General features: G+C 55.8%; 1 protein-coding gene across 2 annotated transcripts in view; it reads left to right on the forward strand.

Annotated features, from left to right (window-relative positions):
* Positions 1–20,035, forward strand: part of GNB1L (G protein subunit beta 1 like) — a 64,113-nt gene that overhangs the window by 21,202 nt on the left and 22,876 nt on the right. For both annotated transcript variants that reach the window (XR_005069637.1, XM_037067340.1), the window contains exons 2-5: positions 7,252–7,397; positions 7,891–8,016; positions 13,435–13,597; positions 18,208–18,306. Coding sequence is in view for 1 of the 2 variants with exons in the window: in XM_037067340.1 (XP_036923235.1) it covers positions 7,273–7,397; positions 7,891–8,016; positions 13,435–13,597; positions 18,208–18,306 (513 nt within the window). In the remaining variant the exon portion in view is untranslated. The remainder of the gene's footprint in view (positions 1–7,251; positions 7,398–7,890; positions 8,017–13,434; positions 13,598–18,207; positions 18,307–20,035) is intronic.

Here is a 20,035-nt window from a genome sequence, read left to right on the forward strand (position 1 = left end):
TTTTGTGTGATATTCATAAGTGATATTGGTCCCTACTTTTCTTCTGATCAAAGGTTTAATTATACCTCATGAATCTGGCATGTTCTGTTTTTCCTTGTCTTTTCTTTTTTTTTAAATTGATTTTAGGGAAGGTGGGAGAGAGAGATCAAAAGAGAGAGAGAGATCAGTTTATTGTTCCACCTATCTGTGCATCAGTGGGTGACTCCTGTGTCTGCCCGTCTGGGGGGTTGAACTCACAGCCTTGGTATATCAGGACAACACTAACCAACTGAGGTTTCTGGCCAGGACTCACTTTTAAAATGTGTGGGTTAAGTATTTTCCCCCTTCTCCTAAAATTCACTTAATAAATGGTTTGAAATTTTTAGTTGCAAGAATCTTTTGGTTTTGATTTTGTTAACTTCTGGCTTAATTGCACTATGGTCATAGGATGTTGTTTATTAGATTTCTTACTTATGGAACTCGCTAGTGTTTTCTTTGTGGCCCCCAATATACAATCGTTTTCTACCGATGTTCATGTGCAGTGGGGAAGCAGGCGTGGTCTCTGTCACCAGAGTGTGGAGTTCTTTCTGCATCCACAGCGTCTTTCCTGTTGAGTCTTTGTGCTCCTTCTGCACTGGTGTCTACTGGGTCTGACTGGTACGGTGCCGAGAGCCACTAATGAGTTTTTGTGACTCCTTATATCTCCTGTGGTTTGTGTAAAGACGGTATCTCTATTATTAAGATATTCATATTTGCTTTATAAAGATGGCATCTCTGTTACATAGATATTTATAAGTGTTATATATTCATTGTGAATTTCAGCTTTTAGTATTAGAAAGTGTCTGGTTGTGTTCAGTCGAATGCTTTTTGGCTAGAATTCACCTTTGTCGATATCAGTGTTTTAATCTCTGCTTTCTTATTGTTTCTGGTTGCCTAATACAACTGCGTCTATCTCTAAGTTTAGCCTTTTTGAATCACTTTAATTTTTTGTTTCTTATTGACTTCTATAAAATGTGGAGTACCAGCCCTTTATCAGATACATTTTTATGAATATTTTCTCCCTGTCCGTAGCCTTGTTCTTGTTGTTGTTATTTTCTGGTCTGGTTTTCACTTTGTTAATATCTCCTGATGAGAACTAGGATTTTGAGCTCCATCCATGTGAGACTGGAGTTTATTCATTTTTAGCCAGCTTTGGGGAATATTCTATTGTGTGAAGGCACCAAAGCTACCCATTCTGCAATTGATGGTCATCTGGGTGTTCCTAGTTCGTTGTTTTTTTTAATTGTTATACACACAATTGCTATGAACATTCTTACACAAATCTCTTTTTGTACGTGTGTGAGAATTCCTTTAGGGTGTTTGTCTAGGAGTGGGGTGGCTGAGTCACGAGCTGTGCAAACTGTCCCAGATCATTTTCCAAACTGACAGTGTTGCTTTATGCTGCCTCCAGCGCTTGCTTTACCTCTCTGCCTGTGCGCTTGCCTGTAGATGGAGATAAAGGGGACTTTTCACTCAGACACCTGCAGCAGATTGCAGACACCATGACATCTGTCTCAAAAATGTTGTAGCCGAGAAACAGGGACATTCCTCTGCATAAAATACCATTGTCTTTCCCAAGAAAATTAACAATACTTCCATGTTATCTGCAGCCCGTGTTCAGATTTCCTTGGCTGTCCCGAGTGGTTCCTCTGTAGGTACCCCCTTTTGGATCCAGGATCTAATCAAGGCTTCCACGCTGCATTGGGTTGTGATGCCTCTTCAGTCTCTTAATTCAGAAGAGTTGCCCTGCTTGTTGCTGTTGTTGTTTTCTTGCCCGTGACCTTCTGATAAGTGCAAGCTGGTTGTCAAGCCCCGTGATCTGGATGTGTCAGCTTGTTTCCTGCACAGCCTTGGCACGGAGGGAGGTCAGGGATGGCGCCGAGTCTTCTTGCATCACCTCGGGCGTTAAGTGATGTCAGTTTGTTTACTATTGGCAGAGCCGGTTTTGATCAGATGGTGAAGGTGGTGACAGCCAGATGTCTCCATTGTAGAGGAGTCTTTTCCTTTTACCATCAGTAAATTATCAGTAGAGTAATACCTTGGCACCGAGCAGATCACCTGTTTCCCAGCAACCTCTTCACCCAGTTGGGCCCTTTTTCAAATCTGATGAGTAATTTTTCACATTCTGTTGCTCTCTACTTACAGTTTCAGTTCTCTCTTTTTCTTTAAAACCATCGAGCATTCTTATTTTAAATATACCTGAGTGCTTTGCTCTGGGGTGCTGGTTCCTTTTCCTGTAGTTTCTGATGGCTCTCACTCATGGTGCCGTATTTCCTTGTTTGTTTTTATGAGTTTCGACTACGAGCCTGCATTTTGTAGGGTTGCGTCTGTGAATGCATTGAGACCTGGGTTGCAGGTGGGCTCCTTCTAAGAGACTTCCCAGGCTGCAGTTTTAGGGACCTCCCAGGGTGGTGTGAATTAGGGCTGAAACCTGTTTTGGCAACTCCTGGGTGAAGCTTCCGTTCCAGTTTAGACTAACACTGAGCATGTGGCCCTGTGGGGGCTCATCTTTCTGCAGATGCTCCTTTGAGATTATCGACCTTGGGAGGGCCCTCCATTTTGTCTTTCATGGTCCCAGGGGCCTTGAGAGCAGGAACTCGGAGTCACTGGTACAGCAGATGTCCCCAGGGCAGGAGCCAGCCTCAGGCCCCACAGACCTTCCTAGGTTTGACTTTTTCCCTTCATGTTTATCCTCTGACGCTTCCAGACTTTTTGAAAATCAACTTAGTGATATATTGCAGATTTTGTGTTTTTTTAACTTTATCAGCATTTTCATTTGTTTTGGGAAGGGAGAGGGCCAGTCAGGACATGCTTCCTGCTGGGAAGCCGTGCCTCCCCAGTCTGGGCTGGCCATGGGGTGCTCAGGGGCCTTGGGGCTCTGCTGGAGGTGGTTCATGTGGGGCTGGGCTTCCAGGCTGAAGGTCTGAGGCACTTCCAGAATCCATGCTGCCTTTTCTTGTGTTCTCACCCATGCACAGTCAGCGAGGCAGGAGCCAGTGAGCTGGGGCAGTGCCCAGTGTCGCTGGGGGGTGCCCCCCCACTTGGCTCGCTTCTGCTGCTCTTTCTCGATTTCCAAGCTTCTTAATGGAACCAGGGTCCTGTTGCAATGAAAGGAAAGGGGGAGTGACCCAGTGCAGGGCAGTCTGTGGTGGATCAGGCTGCGGCACACAGAGATATGAACCCCCAGTAGCTCTAGAATGTCAGGTCGGGAGCTGTGGTCTCTGGGCATCTGCCTTTTGAATCGTGTGGTTCCATCTGCTGCTGCAGCCCCTGTGTGTCGTGGCCGGTTTCCACCAGCACCTGGTTGTTCGGGTACATACTCCTGCCTCTGCTGTGAGGCCTGCCCAAGGTGTGTGACCTTAGTGGGAGAGTGACTACACCTGCCCACTGCTCCCCACACCTGGGGGAAGGCTGAGTCCCCTCTCCGGGGGGATAACCCTGAGACCTGCCAGGCTGCTGCTGCTGAGGGGACACAGGGGGACGCTGTCGTCGTCCATGTGTGGGCTGAGGGCCTTCAGGGCTTTTGGGGGCATTTGTAGCATCAGTTGGAAAGGCTGTCAGAGTCGTGCAAATTGTGGCAGATTATCTTGCTTTTTAATTTTTAAAAGAATGCGTCTCGCTTTGACATCTTGAAGAGCAGGCAGAATACGGAGTTGTGCTCAGTGGATTAAGTTTCATGTTCCTTCGCCCTCCGGGAGGAAGAGACAAGTGATAGAACAGGGAAAGGAGGGGGCGTTGGCCGTGTCGCACCGGCCTTGCGCAAGGGGCTGCGGCCTCCGCTCCGGGCAGCTGGTGCCAGGGGAGATAGGATAATGCGATTACTCTCAATTAGATAAATAAAGAATAATTAGACGTCATAAATCAAGCAATCATTGGATATTGTCATGGGAAAAATATGTAGCTAGAATTAATTAGTTTTCAAATAAAGCATTTATTTTAATTGCTTGGAATGATGGAGCCCTTAATTGCCGATGCATCATTTTGGCCTGAGCATTTTGGTTGTTGTAACAACGTGACGGGTTTATTCCCTGCACTTCTGGGGAAACAATAGAGGAGAACTTGATTTCATCACTGCAGAGTAAGCCTTGTGCTGGTGAGGTTCTGGAAATTCCTCTCAGGCCCCAAGCAGTGGGCAAGTGCAGGCTGGGCTTTATCTGGCACTGCATGTGTATATGTGTGTGTGTGTGTGCCTGTGCGCACGTCTGTGTGTGCCCACAAGTGTGTGCATGCGTATTTGTATATGGGGGACCTACAAAAACCCGGAGTTATCTCCTGGAGGGCAGGCCCCTTGTAGTATAGGCTTCCTCTGCTAGGTGAATGTTCTAGGAGCCCATCTGTATCAGTGTACCAGCTGGCGTTGTTGTGAGAGGCTGCGTTCAGCTTCAGTAAAAATTTTTTAAAGAATCTGGATTTTTTCTAAGAATCATTTGCCTATGTCATGATGGGTGATTTGTGAGTGCACCTGCCCACACCACACTGAGTGTTCAGCAGCTTTTGAGCCAAATGGCATGACCCCCATGCCCCACATTCCCTATTCACTTGATCTCACTCCAAGCGACTTTTTGTTTGTTTGTTTCCCTGAGTGAAAAAGTCCTCAAAGGGAAATGTTTCGCTGATGTGGAAGAGGTGAAACAAAAAATAGCAGAAGCACTGAAAGGCATCAAAATTAACAAGTTCAAAAACCGTTTTGAACAGTAGAAAAAAGTCTCAATAGGTCTATTGCATGAGATGGAGAGTACTTTGAAAGTGACTGAAGTTTAAACATGAGAATAAATACACAATTTTTTATAAATAAGTTCCAGGGTGTTTTGGGTGCCCCCTTGTGTGTATGTGCATGTGCGTGTGCACGAGTGGGAACATAGTGGGTGTGTGCATGTTAGGACCGCGCAGTGGGGGCCCTGCAAAGGTGGCCTGTTGGATTCTGTGGCTTGGACTAAGTGGAGGGTGATCCCCCATCCTGAACTGGGGTTTACACCTGGGTTGAGGTGCTTTAGCGGGGCCTACATTCTTGGGTTTTTCTGAGTCTGGGGCCCAGTACCCCTGTGCCTGTCACCAACCAGCTGCCCTCAGGGGCTGGCACAGCACAGGCAGGCAGAGATTCTGTGGGCCCGACTGCTGCTCCTCTAAATGTGCCCACCAAGCCAGCTGGCCCAGGGGTGGCCACTGCAGGGTGGCTTATTTGTCCCACACCAGAGCGGAGACCATGGTCACGAAGCAGTGTGGGGTTGGGTCCCTCTGCTCCCCACTGGAGGCCGTTTTTCTGTTTGGGAAGAGTCTGTTGGCCTTTAGCCAAAGGTGGGAAAGTTTGAGAGAGAGAGAGAGAGAAACAGAGACTTGGCTGTTTGCGAAGTATGTTCCCAGGGACCCCTTCCTTCTCTTTAAAACCCTGTGACAGAGGCACAATCTAGTGGTAGAGTGGCCAGTAGGGGGGACTGTCTACCTTGGAGTCAGAGGCTGGGGCCACCCCTCCCTGGCCTTGACCCTGGAGTTGGACTGTCGTTCTCAGTCATTAGGATCTAGGACCCAGCCCTGCTTCCACTCGCCTCATGGTGGCCAGACCTCAGTTGGGCGCTGGCAGTGACCTCCTGCGGGTCTCTGTGGCCAGGTCCTCCCCGCCCCCTTGCACAGGCCCTGGTGGTCTCCAGGCTCTGGTTGCTGCTCTCCCTCTGCTCTCAGGTGACCTAGAGCCCCATGGGGTCCCCAGCTGCTTCAACAGTGGTATTTCTTAGGTGTTTTAACCTTTTGCTTTAATCAAACTGCTCCTGGCTCTTTTCCAAAGACAGACTAGAAGGAAAGGGCCTGGGTGCTTTTGAAGAGGGGAGAGGTGCAGGGCTTGCTGGGTGAGGGCGCAGGTGACATGGGTCCTGGACTAGCTCCCACACCCTTGCTGCCTCTGCTGCCCGTGCAGCCTCGGCCTGCTACCCTTCTGCATGGGCCCCGTCCTAGGCCTGGAACCCTCTTGACCCCTGGCATCAGCCACCTGGCCAAGGCTCCCTGCTGAGGAACCCTTCCCGTCTCACCTGCCCTGGTTCTTCCAGCGACTGTGGCTGCCATCATGGTTGGGTGCATCTCCCTGCTCTGTGTACGGGCTGGAGGCGATGGGTTGGGAGCTGTCCCAGCATCCGGCATCCTCAGCCCAGTCCAGACCTGCCAGGAGACAGATGTGCTCCCTGACTGTCGGAGCAGGCCACTTCTGATTCTGCCCCCTCCCAGCACACACACATGCACCTGCTGAGAACGGCCACCCCTGCACTGTTGAGTCCCTTGCTGCCTGTAAGTCTGAGGTGGCATGAAAGGACACAGGCCTCTGGGGACTCTGCAGGATTGGGTGGTTAGGGTAGGCCTGGTGGGGACACCAGGCATAGTCTCCTTTGGGGTGGATGAGCCCCAACAGGCCCTAAACACAGGACCAGCGATATGAGGAGGGGTCTCTCATCTGCTATAGCAGCCCTCCTGGGTGGCAGCAGGGCAACTCAGTCCCCCGCCCATGCACTGCTGCATGAGCCCCTCTGCCCCTCTGCCCCTCTGCCCCTCTGCCCCTCTGCCCCTCTGCCCCTCTGCCCCTCTGGCAGCAGCTGGCTCTGGAGGATGCCAGACCTGAGCCTCAGGAGCCTGGGGCAGCTCACTGGACTGTCCTGTCCCCAACAGTAAAGGGTGCTGCCTCCTTGAAGGCTAGCAGTGACAATTAGCCATTGTAGGTGTTCAGGCCCAAGGCCCAGCAGGCAGCATTGGTAGCGCCTGTGAGGAAGAGGTTCCATTCCACCTTCTGGTCCTGCTCACCCCTCTGGCAGCCTGGGACCTCCCACACTCTGAATTCACTGGGAGGGTTAGAAGGGGTACGTTCCCTGAGGGAGGAGAAGCTGGAGTGAGACCTGAACCAGTCCCTCTTACTTGCCACTCTACCGCGAGATCGTAGGACTCAGCCAGGCCCAGAGTCAGGACTGCCTCTGCCCAGCCTGGACAAGGAGGGCTGCTCCAGTGGCCAGTGGGAGTCAGGGAGCCAGAAGGTGCGGCTGCTGGCTGGACTGGAATTCCTGGAGGCCAGTGGAGGGCTCTGGGCCGGGCAGGTATGATGCTGGGATGACACACGTTGGAACCAGGGTGTTCCCACTGGGTGCAGAGGCTAACAGGCAGGTGGAAGAGGGGGTAGGCAGTGTTCAGGGAGGCCTCCTGCTGCTTTTCTGAAGGCAGACAGGTGGGTCAGTCACTCGCATACCCTCTCTCGGTCCACAGGTGACTGTACCCCGACTAAGCATGGCCGCCCGGCCGTCCCTGCCACCAGACCCAGAGTTTGTCCTCCGAGGAACCCAGTCGCCAGTGCACACACTGCATTTCCTCGAAGGTGCCCAGGGACAGGGGCACCCGCTCCTCCTCTCAGGGTGAGTAGCTGCTGGGGACCCACCCCCGGGACTAGCCCAGGGTGAAGTTTGGGCTGCTAGCAATGAGCTCGGTGCTTGTTTGGGAGTCCTGCTGAGGGGCTCAGGCTGCCTGTTGCCCAGGCGCACTTTTATAGCCCTCTTGACATGCTGTCCCCTAGGGCCTCACCCCCTTGGAGACACAGGGACACACACTCATGCTGTTGTAGGTGCCGCCCGAGGTGCGCTGTCAGTGGCAGCCCTCCCTCCCTCGGCTGAGAGGCAGGCCCTGCCTGAGGGGGCCTCGGAGGCTCCTGTGGGCCCCTTGGTGGAGAAGCATGTGCCACTTTTACCTTAGTTGGTATTTAGAGCTCTCGCCTGAGCTCAAATCTCAAGCAGCTAGAACACCAGGTCCACCAGCGGTGTGGCCTCCAGACCAGCCCTGTGGAGTGTGCTGGGCATGTCCACCCTCCACCGATGCTTCCTTCTGACCCTGCACCTGTGCTTGCCTGAACAGGTCCCTGAGCGGGCTGGTACACATCTGGAGCCTGGAGACACGGAGGGCGCTCACCACCCTGGATGGGCACGGGGGTCAGTGTGTGATCTGGCTGCAGACACTGCCCCAGGGGCCCCAGCTCCTCAGGTAGGTCTCAGTGGCAGTCCCAAAGGAGCCAGGTGTGGCCCTCATTGGGGCCAGGTTGAGGCCCTCGAGGCCTCCCCCCCACCACTTTGGCTGCCCTCCCCCCAACAGCAGAATAGGGTGTGACCTCTGTTCTTAGCCCATCCTGAGACTGCATCTGGGGTGTACTGCATGCTGTCCCGGCTGGTGCCCGCTGTGGAGGGCCTGATGAATGTGTAGGACAGCTATGTGGCCTAAGCAGAGCCTGCCTGGCCTGCTATAGCTCCCCAGTGGTGGGAGCCAGGATCAGGGGCTGAACTTGAGCTTCTCGTTGGAGGAGCCTCAGCTTCCCTCCTACAGGCCCTGGGCTCTGGTGTCACGGCACCACTCTGCCAGGTGACCTTCTTCCTTCAAGGTGGTGAAGACTGGGCACCAGGGCAGCACACAGAGCCTGAGCCTAAAGTTTGCTGGGCTGGTCAGGGAGACGCTCCACATACCTCCAGCAACACTAGGACCATTGCATAGCTGCCCACATCTACAGCCCTCAGGGCTGGCCAGCCAGGGGTCAGGAGGAAATGGCAGGAGCAAGGGCGTTTCCTGAGGCTGTGGTGGGCCCAGCCAGTGAGTATCACAAGGTGCTGTGAGGTGCTGAGGGCTGGGCAGCAGCGTGGTTCTGTTCCTACACTGCTGCTTTGGCCTTGTGGAGGTGACAGGCCAGGGTCTCCAGACAGGAATGGGCTAGGAGGCAACAGGAAGGGGCAGGTGGGTGAGAGAGCAAGTTGGGAGGGGCTTCCCTGCTTCCCATGGTGAGAGAGAGGACAGGCCAGGGCTCATACCAGGAGAGTGTGCAGGGGGTCGGGTGCCTACCTGGCTGCCAGAGCTGATCCTCGTTTTGGGTCATGCTGACGTCTGCCCCCATTCGGGGATGGCTGCCCCAGCCCAGGGATCCGCTGAATCGCAGTGCTGTTCTCCTGAACGCTCTGCGCCCCTGCACTCCAGGACTGGCCTGCTCTCCTGCGCTGGACTTGGAGCCTGGGCATCTAGATGCCTGTGCACTGTGGAGCCAGTGCCTAGAGCATGAGGCCTGCTGGGACTCCACTGGTCTGCAAAGCACTTCTATGTCAGACTCATGTTGCTCCTGCCAACCTGAAGGTGACTCGAAGGTGACCGAGAGACCAGAGGTGTTCTGGAAGGAAGGCTGTGGCCCTAGACACGTGTGAGTGTGGAGCCTTCACACAGCCTTGTCTCCCAGGCCAGGCAGCCCAGATGCCCCCCGCCCACTCGTGGTGCACGGGGCCCTACAGTGTCAGTCTTCCCCTGATAATACAACTGTAATGTCTGAATGCCCCACTGAGCCGCTTATACCAGGAGCTGCCATTTATAAATGTTCCTGCAGAATTTTCAGCTCAGATGTATGCCCTTTTGGGCCTCCTGTTCTTCCAGGGCCCAAGCATCTTGGGCTGTCATCTGGGAGCCCCTGGCTATGAGTGCTCGCTGCCTGCCGCCCTACTCTGAGGCTTCACTCCACGGAAATCCGGGCCAGTGCAGTGCAGGGTGGCAAGCTCCTGGTGAGTGGACGTCGGATGGCATTCTTCCTTCCAGTTGGGATGGCACTCTGGTGGCTCCACTCCAGGCAGGGGACCTGCGAGTGAGGAGGTCTCCAATGCAGACTGTGCAGGTGCTTGGAACGCACAGGTGCATTTACGTTGCACTAGAGGCCATGTGCCCAGCTGTGTTTGGAAGCCAAGTCTCCGAAGTGGCTCTTGAGGGAGGAAGGCGAGCTTTCATGTCAAGGAGGCTGGAGGACAGAAAGGGAGGAGCGAGGGCCCCAGCCTTCGCCAGGCTGTACACAGGGCTTCAGAAAGCCCAGGGGCAGCTCCACAGACACCCCCAGCCCCATCCACAGACTCGAGGACACACCTGTGCTTGGGACAGCCACCTGGATGGGTGTGTCTCTGGCTTATTTTATTCTGAGATGTAATGTACTCACAGAAAAGTGCACAGAACAAGTTTGCAGACTGCTGTATTATCACAGAGTGGACACCTGTGTCACCACCCCCAGCAGGAAGCAGAGCTCCACCAGCCTGCTGTCTGCCCCGCCCCCAGGGGCAGCCTCTCGTGCCTCACTTGTCTCTGCCATCTGAGTGTTCATCTCCAAAAGGCAGAGATTCATTTTGTCTGTGTGGTTTTTTCTTAACTCAAAAAAGCAGAGCCATAGAGAACAGCTTCCAGTGCGTCTGACATTCTCACTCAGCTGTCTTTGTAAGACCCACCGAGGGGCATGTGGCTGCAGCGCCGTAAGCAGACTTTTTCTCTGTGTGTAGTTCTACGGATGCGTGTACCCAGATGGCCCATACTCTGTGGTCGGTGGAGATCTGAGTTGTCCACTTGGGCCCACTGTGGGTAAGGGAGGAGAAGGTTCTCAGCTGGGCCTCCTGGTGCCAGGCACACACGTGTCTGTGAGGTGGACCCCGTACCCACAGGTGGGACGTCCTGTGTGCGCACGCTGTGCCGTTCAGGAACTCCAGGTTGCATTCATTCAAGGGCAGTAAGCACCCCCACCCCCACTGCCACCTGGGGCCAAGGCGCTTCTGGGTGTGGCTCTGCCCAAGTGAGGATCATCTGGGGTGATGGGCATGAGGCCAAGAGAGAATGTGTACAGCGTTAGCAATTAGGGGACGAGTGACGGAGGTGTGGGAGGTTGCCCTGCCGTCCCCACAACTGTTCTGTGGGTTCAAAACATTCCAAATAAAAAGCAACTTAAAAATAGGCCAGCCCTTTGCTTACGGCATGACTGCCATCTTGACCGTGAGTCAGACGCCTCCGGTGTGAACGTGTCTATTAGGCTCCAGTCTGTCCTGTGTTGAGGACACTGCCACGCCTGTCTCCCCCATAGTCCAGCAGAGCACAGTGGCAGCCCAGTCCTTAGGAGGGCCGTGTCAGTCTTAGTTCTCCAAATGCTCAGGCATTTCAACACCAGCAGGGGAGTTGTCCAAATGGAGTCGAGATATGGACAGGGACTGGGCGGTTGTGGGCCACCCGGGAGAGCAGTGCTCTGCTCAGAGCAAGTCCTGGCGGCCGGGGCGTCTCCTGTGACAGGGCAGGTCTGTCACACCACTGGTAGCGGCACCGGCAATGAGACGCTGGGCCTTGCGCAGGCTCTCTCGTCCCCCACAATATCCTTTTCTCCTCTGGGACTCACCGAGTGCACATGGCTCCCTAGTCCCCTGTGGTCTGGGCTCGCTCCTCTTCCCCTCGTCTTTCCTGACCTCGCCCCTTGGGGAGAGCGACTGGTCGGCAGTTTTGTAGGATGCCCCTCATGTTGGGTTCGCCTTGTGGTTTCGCAGGACTAGGTGGGCCAATGCCCTTTCAGGGGGAAACCTGCAGAGGCCTCGGAGTCTCATCCCACTGTCTTGGGGTCTGCGGCGATGTCCGCGGGAGTCATCTCTGGTGAGGGTCACCTTGGTCACCTGGTCAGAGTGTATCTGCAGGCGTCCTACCTTCAGGGACATTCCTTCTGCTTACTGGCTCCTTGGAGATGAGTCCCTATGTCCAGCAAGGACCTTCCTCAAGGGACAGGGAGGTGAGGATTAAGGCGAGTCAAAGAACTGTGTGGTTGTGTCCAAGCCTCTGCAGCAGGTGGCGAGCATCTGAGAAACACTCTGAGGCACTGCACGCGCCCTGTTTCTCCTCAGGTTCCGCCCACTGATCCTAGCCAGCATCGATCAGCGGGTCCTGCCCCACAGGCACCCCCGGGGCATTCTCACGGGGGCTGACGTGCCTCACACCCCTGCTTTTGGTAGCATTTTACCTTAACTAGGGTTCTGTAAAGTAGGTTTATCTACTCTTCCTGTATTTATGCATTGCCTCATGAGTCTGGGCTCATGGAGAGTTACTGTACTCTTCAGTTATGATTCCACACTGTGGTTATTTTTTCATTGCTCAGATCGTTCCAGCTTTGGCACCTGCGTCCTTTGGGTATGCCCCCATCCTTCATTTTATTTTAAAAGTATTTCTTATTTTCTGGCCATAAGATGCTCAGAACTCCTCTTGGCCTCCCCCGCCCCTGCACTCCAGCCATTTCTGCTGAAACCTGGTTCCTCTTTTTAAAGAAAGGGGAAGAGAGCAGACCAGGGTGCAAGGCACACTCATCCCTGCTGGGGTGTCGTGGCTTCCACGTCCTCTCAAGCACAGCCCATGTGCACCTTGGTGTCCGTCCAGCTGAATATGATTTGGGATAAATGTGCATTTATACCAGCACCTCTAATTTGAATCCAAAACTATGGGTCCATCTCGCCTCCCCTGGGCCTCTTGGTGACTGCTTTTCTGTGACAGGAGAGACCCAGCCCCTGCTCCCCACCTTAGGTATTTCTCTGTCCAACCCAGCTATGTACAGAAAGAGGTTTCAGAATTGCCAGCTGCAGCCCTGGGGGAAATAGGCGGACCAGCTGGAGTCCTGTGTTTCTGTTCAGTTGTTTTGCCTTTAACCTTGCAATAAGTATCAAGCCGACACACGACACACTTGTCCCAAGTGCCTCAAGTCAAACTGTCCACTCTCCCACTGCATGCAGTGTGCCTCCTATTTGTCATGGCCTGCAGTTCGCCCCGGGACCCTGGCTTCCTGGTTGTTGTTTTTGACATGTACATGGTGAAGCTTCTCTTCATGGCACAGATCTGTGGAGTTGATGGTGCCAACAGTCATGTCTGGGCCACCCGGGGCTACACAGAGCATGCTGCACCCTGCAGAGACCTGTGCCACACCTCCATGGGCAGTGCCCTGTCATCCTCCATCCTGACCTCCTCTACAAGGTCACACCACTGGAATCATGCAGCCTGTGGCCTTTTGCCTCTGGTTTCCTTCACTTGGCAAGATGCACGCGGGATTCGGGCAGGTTGCTGCGTGTGGCCCTACTGAGTGGACGCGCATGGTGCGGACCCACCGCAGCTCCTCATCCAGTCTCCTGCTAAAGAGCCATTTCCAGCCTGGGCCGTGGTGCACAGGACTGCCGTGATCGTTGTGCACGCACAGGCTTTGCTATGAATGCAGTTTTTAAGCTCCTGTGTGAGAATACCCGAGGGTGGGGTTGCCAAGTGGTCGGAGTTAATCCACAAAGGGGGGGCACTCGCTTTGACCACATGGGGAGTGGCAGGAAAACCGCAGCAGGCCTCCGTCTGCGGTGCTTCCCTGGGATGCACACGAGTGTGCTGGCCATTGGGTGTCACGGACACAGACGCACATGTGGACACCAGGGCTGAGAAGCCCATCCTCGCCTGAGGTGCCCCAGCCCCATGTGACCTGGCATGAGCAGCAGCCTCTCTGGAAAGTGTCCCCTGCCTCTCTGCAGCCTCAGGTTGGCGAGAACATGCAGACATTTGTGCAGGTGGGATGTGCGCTCCGCTCAGCAGGGAGGCTCACGGCCCATCTCTCCACTCGGTTTGCAGTCAGGGCCGGGACCTGAGGCTGCACCTGTGGGACCTGGCGGAGGGCAGGAACACCATCGTGGACTCCGTGGGCCTGGAGAGTGTGGGCTTCTGCAAGGGCTCCCTCCTGGCCAAAGGCCCGCAGCGCTGGACTCTGGCAGTGCCTGGAAGAGGCAGTGACGAGGTGAGCACCAGCCCCTCTTCGAGAGTCCCTGGAGGCTCAGTCTCCCCTACATGGGCACACCCATTGCAGCACCTGGTTGTGGGAACACTGGGCTGGCCCCAGGCCCCCAGGGAGCCATGGGGCAGGTCTGGGTCTGTCTGCTGGATCGCAGCTCCAAGGACCTGGGGATGGGCATTCATCTGGTCACCTGTGAGATGGCCCTGGTGGTGAGAGGGCTGACTGGTGTCTGTGGCAGGATCAGGCACCCAGCCCAGTGCAGGTGGATGAGTGTCAAGGCCAAGGCCCTCAGGAGTACTGGGGGAGAGGCTCAGGAGCATGCATGTGTGCCGGCAGGTCCCTAGCAGGCCAGCAGGAGGTGGTGGAAGACAGACCAAGGCCCTGGTAAAGCTGAAGTGAGCCTGGGAGCCAGGGCAGGAGGGGAGCGCAGTCCTTTGGGAAGCAGAACAGGGCCCTGGTGTGAGAGGCCATGGGCAGAACTAGGACCTGGGGGGTAAGGGCTGGCACCTGGGTGGCGACTGCAGTACAGAGGGGCACAGGTGAGCAGGGGAGCATCAGAGGATGGGGCTGGAGGGCGAGGTGGGTACGACAGAGCCTTGGAGATCGCTGTTAGATGGCGCTCGTGCCAGAGTAGGTGGCAGGGTGGGGCTAGTCAGACTGCACAGTGGTGCCCGCAGCCCAGGGACTGAAGAGGCAGAGTCCCTCAAGGGAAGCAGTGCCCCACGTGGGGGCAGATATCAGGAAGCCTGGCAGAGGAGGAGGTGTGGCTGGAGGCACCAGCTCCTGGAGGAGCTGAAGAAACTCTTATGAGCAGTGATTAGATGGCCTGGGGTCCCGCTGCAGGTGCGGGTGGGATGGTGGACAGGAAATGGGAGCCTCCTGTCTACCACCCACTCCCATCTTCCCCTGGTGTCCCCCGCTGGCCCGGCCAGCCTGCTCGGCAGGCAGCACTGGGCAGGCACCTGAGGCCTGTACACACGGGGTGGTTTGGCCCCCGCCCAGGAAGTGCCGTTTGTCTTAAAGCGCACTCAGCTCATAAATAATGAGATAGGAACAGGCATTTATTTGTTCATGATTGCATTTAAATCACCAATTAGGAGCTACATACACTTCTCTTGCCAATTTGCCGAAACCCTGTTAAAAGCTTTATTACTGTGAAAAGAGAGGCATGCTTCCCCCAGGAGGGCAGGGTCCGGGCAGCCCAGCCTCCCTCCTTCGCTGCACACGCCAAGACCGGCCTGCGGACCGAGCCAGCTCCCCGACCGAGGTCAGGCACTGGGTTCTGTCTTCCACCTCAGCCTCCCTGGGACTTCTGGCCAGTCTTGTCCCTCCTCCTGCCCTTGCCTTCCAGCCCCACCCTCCTCTCCCAGGCGTAGTCCCGAAGAGCACTCATCCCTTTTGCTTGCGGCTGATTTTAACCAACCTCCTGGCCCCCAGCTCTGGCAGTATCCTTGTTTTTCAGGAGCAGCCAGTCCAGGGACCTCATACATCCTGGAAAAATGGTCATTTTCCATGTTCCCACCTGGAATCTGCCCAGACGGGGCCCTGGAAAAGCATTGTCCCACCTGTGCCCAGACAATGCCAGGGGAGGATGTGCCTCCACCCCACCTGGCTGTCTGAGGGGCCACGCTTGCTCAAACCAAACATTTCCCCTCTGGTAACAGAAGTCAGAGTTTAGCACCAGATGGAAAGCTCACCAGTGACTGCGGAGGCTCTGAGCACAGGCCACTGGGCCTGCCCTGGTTCTGGGACCAAGGCTCCTTGGTCCCCCTGCCCCTCACTCCCTCCCACAGCCCTACCTTAGGCCTTGGGGCTGTCCTCATGCCCCCTAGGCCCCTCTCCTGCCGACCAGAGCAGATTTGCTGGACAGTTCACCCTCATCCCATTCCCTTCTTCTCGGGCCCCTCCTCACTGTTGCCAGAGGGGTCTCCCTGAGCCCGGAGGTCAGGACGGCCATCCCTCACTCACCCGGGGACCTTCGTGCCAGGCCACCCAAGGGGCAGATCCATGCAGCCTCTGTTCAGCAACATCCCTCTCCCGTGGCTTCCTCTTCCCGCTCCAGCCACTCAGCATCTTGGAACCAGCCTGTCCTCCTGATACGGTGACAAAAGGAACAGATCTCATTTTAAGAAATGTGAATAATTCAAGAAAGAGAACAGTACACAGAGTAGGAGGTTGAGTGTCCTGCCTCCACAGGGCGGTCTGTGTCTTTCCAGACAACCCCTCACAGCAGGCAGCTCACTCAGACTCTGTGAAGCAGCCAGGGGGTGCCTGGCACTTGGCCACCACCTGCCATGTTGCCCTTGTACAACAGGGTCGGGGTGCGCAAGGTGAGGGACTGAGGAGGGCATCTCTCTCTTGGGTGAGCCCCCCGGCCAGTGCAGGCCTCCTTCTGTTGTCGGCTGTGGTTCTCGGGATGAGCCTGTCCCGAGCTGGTTCACTCACCACAGGGAACAGAAGGGCTCCGAGAGCTTTCTCCTTCCTCTGCAGTTTTCTTTTTACTTCTGGGTCGCACCTGTTGCCACTGTCTTGGTTGTCAACGTCTTTCTTATCTTTCTTTTCATTTTGCTAGAGCTTCTTGAGCATCTTTGCTATTTCAGGGGCCCTTTTTCTGGTAGCGTTTTATTTCATGACAGTAGCAATGGCTCATGTCACTTCTTTTTTTTTTTCTGTCCCCTTTGTGAGCAGGGAGGATCAACTCACCCAGGGTAGATGTTGTCCCTATGGTGATGGGGAGCCTGTGCTTGTGTGTGTGCATGTGTGAGTGATTTGTATTTGTGTGCATGTATATGGTGCATGCATGTGTGCGCACCAGCGGGGCCCCAGGACTCACCCTTCCTAGCAGTGCTGGTGCTAGGTCGCTCAGCAAGCCTCCGGCGAGAGCCCTGCCCAGACTGCACCCGCAGCGCCAGCCTGTGGGCATGCCACCCAAGCAGAGAGGCAGGCATGGGGCCTGTTGCAGGGCCTCGCAGCTGACAGGACCAGACCATGACACCGGTGTTCCACCCTGCCACAGCTGCCGTAGACATGATTCCCAGCACACGTGTGGCAGAACTGGGACTCAGACTCAGGCCTTTACCCTCAGACTCAGGCCTGTTCTTCTTCTCTGTGTCGGGGAGAACAGCTCGGCCACACTTGCACAACTCAAGCTTGCCTCTAGTTCTCTGTGCTGGGGGTTCTATGTTCTGGGTATCAGGCAGTAGGCCAGCTGTCTCCTCAATGTCCTCAACTCCGCTGGAACCCAGACCTCTCGTCTGCAAACCAGAGGACGCTTCTGTGTCAGTGAGGGGTGGCGTGGAGTTCCACAGTGACTGCTAGTTGCTGCTATGACGGTGGAACTGCGTGCAGCATGAGGAGCCAAGGGCCAGCTGAACCCTCTCCCAACCCCCCCGCCACCACCAGAGCAGCGAGCCTGGGTCTCATCGGAGCCCCTCTTCTCTTCCAGGCCCTGCAGGAGCGGCACCCTGGTCCCTCCTGGGCAGATGAGGGAGTTCGGACATGAGGGACGCGGATGGCTGGGAGCCCAGTTCCAGTCCATGGGGCTTCAGCTTCTGAGCCTGTTCCTTGTGGCCTCGGCTGTCCCCTACTGATGCTNTCCGCTGGAACCCAGACCTCTCGTCTGCAAACCAGAGGACGCCTCTGTGTCAGTGAGGGGTGGCGTGGAGTTCCACAGTGACTGCTAGTTGCTGCTATGACGGTGGAACTGCGTGCAGCATGAGGAGCCAAGGGCCAGCTGAAACCTCTCCCAACCCCCCCGCCACCACCAGAGCAGCGAGCCTGGGTCTCATCGGAGCCCCTCTTCTCTTCCAGGTCCTGCAGGAGCGGCACCCTGGTCCCTCCTGGGCAGATGAGGGAGTTCGGACATGAGGGACGCGGATGGCTGGGAGCCCAGTTCCAGTCCATGGGGCTTCAGCTTCTGAGCCTGTTCCTTGTGGCCTCGGCTGTCCCCTACTGATGCTGGGGGCAGAGCCTGGCCCAAGTCAGTGGACAGGCCCAAATGCGAGCTGGCTGTGCAGGGCAGTGAGGCACACCCGCTAGCCTAGTTCAAGTGACACAAAATACAGCCGAGGTACCTAGGATGTAAAAACAGGGTACTGGGTACCTCCAGGCTCCAAACTGAGCTTCCCGTGGCACATGCCATGGTTGTTTCCTAGGCTGGGTGGTGGGTTCCCAAGCGGTCCCCGTACAAGTCTTTGTACCATTTGCTGTGCCCGAGAGTGCAGAGTCATTCCCACGCAAAACCCACAGCAGGAACGGGAAACAAGCAGTGGTCAGGAGAGTGGGCAAGCTGCGGCAGTGCTCCATGAGCCAGGCCTCCTGCTCAGCAAGGAGGTAAAATTGAGAGAGGCTGGAGGCAGCCGCAGGGCGGGAATGCTACTCAGAGGGATGTGCCGGTCACTCAGGAATGACGCCATGCGCGTCGTTTCGCAAGGCTGGTAGCACTGGAGCCCATGAGCCTGTGCGGCCTAATTAGGAGGCTGGGCTCCCAGGTTCCTACCCGGAGCAGACAGAAACTCGCAGCAATCTTGGCTAATCGCCTTAAAATTCTCTTGTTTGTATAGAACAGACTCAACTTGGCGCCGGCCCAAATCAACTTGTTTTCTTACTGTCAGATTCAGATTCTGGAGATGCCATCCAAGACGTCAGTGTGCACCCTGAAGCCAGAGGCAGATGCCAAGCCAGGCATGCCCATGTGCCTGGAGCTGTGGCAGGTAAGGCCCAGTGCACGGCAACCACGCCCTGTCGGCCACACCCGCCAGGCCCTGAATCATGCCCCACTCAGGGTTTGGTTTGTCCTAGAACCAGCAGGACAATTAGCCCCCTGGGAGAACGTGTGCTCGCTGATTCCACAGCAGCCTGTCACTGGCCGCCCCTGCTACCCTCACGCTGCTTGGAAGGATGCTCCTGCAAAGTGCCCCAGGGCAAGCGTCGCTTGTGCTGGCCTCCACAGGCTGGACTGGGGGGGGGCACCCCCTGCCAGTGCAAGGAAGAGAGACAGCTGGGTCAGCTGAGACGGCCCCTCCCGGGAAGGGGCTCTGCTCCTTTCCGCACACCGGTCTGTGACCCTGCACGGGGCTGGGAGGGGAGTACCAACTCACCCTGCAAGCCTGCACGGCCGGCTATGCTTGGGATTCTCATTTTTGTGACTTTTTTGCCTCAGAGAGTCAGGAGTGGGCTTAATATGCTGACTTTCCCCACAGCCACACTTGGAATTTCTGATCCACTGCTGTTTTCTTCTTTCTCAGCTGTTCTTTCTGATTAGTGAGGGTCAGGAGGCTTCCCCTGGGGCTGGTAGCAGAAGCTGGGAGGCCAGGGGATGAGGGGGACGGTCACAGTCCCCAGGCCCAGCAGGTTGGGTTTCTGCTCCTGAAGCCTGGGGAGGGATCCTCCCAGGTCTGCACGCCTGCACCAGAGGCCCTGGCTCCCCTGGAGGCCGAGCCCCAGCGCCCCAGAGATCGACACTGGCTCAAAGCACGAGCGCCCACTCTTCGGGTCACTCGTGTTTGGCTCGGCAGAGCAAATGGTCTGGCATGTTCACTTAGAAAGAGCCCCGGGCAGTGTCTTGGCTGTGGCAGACCCCAGGGTTAGCAGGGCACTGACCAGTGCCCACCTAGGGAGTGCTGCCCACGGGCCATTTTTCTCAGCGCTGTCAAGTTGACCGGCACCTTCTGAGGGCCGCCCTGTGCCGGTCCAGAGTCGGGTGCCGGTGACCCCTGCTTGTGCCTCATTGCGTTTGCACTCTCCCCAGGAGTTAGATGGGCTCAGAGCTGTATGTGTGACTGGCGGGGTTCATGGGGACAGGCACCCCGAAGACCCGCTCCCCAGCCTTCTGCTGTCTAAGGACCAGAGAGATCCCCTGGCCTTTCTAGTAGTTGGTTTCCTCCTGTAGTTTCTTCCCCGATCACTTTCCACTTGGCAGTGGGGCATCTCTGTGCTGTCGCCACCTCAGTCCCTCAGAGGGGCCCCGGGGGGGGCGGTGAGGAGGCTTGGCTCGGAGGGTCACTTGGGTGACTAAGCTCCTGGCGCCAGCAGGTTTGCGGCCCAGCTTGATGGGAAGTGCCCCCCGAGGCCCTGACGCTGCTGCCGGCGTGGTGCCTGCGCCCCAGGCAGGACGTCGGGGACTGCATCCGCTCCGACTCCCCTCCCTGGAAGCGATGTCATTGTGTAATCATGTAAAAATTCCTGCAGAAAAATGTGTAGAAATGGGATGTACAAACTTGTTAAGGTAATTAATATAGTTGACAGAGGACAAATCACGTTTTTGTTGGTTGATACGGATCCAACACGAAAGAAAAACCTGTGTTAATCTTAAACGCCCCTTTTTTCCCTCCAAACCTGGAGATCCAGGTTACGGTTTGTGAGTCTGCGGGGCAGAACGGCCTGACGTGGTGCTTTCTTCTGAAACTCTCAGAGACATTCTCTTTTCTGCCCTCGGGGAGG

The sequence above is a fragment of the Sturnira hondurensis genome, unplaced genomic scaffold (assembly GCF_014824575.4).
Source record: "Sturnira hondurensis isolate 20B ecotype Veracruz unplaced genomic scaffold, ASM1482457v3 Scaffold0017254, whole genome shotgun sequence".
Taxonomy (NCBI): domain Eukaryota; kingdom Metazoa; phylum Chordata; class Mammalia; order Chiroptera; family Phyllostomidae; genus Sturnira; species Sturnira hondurensis.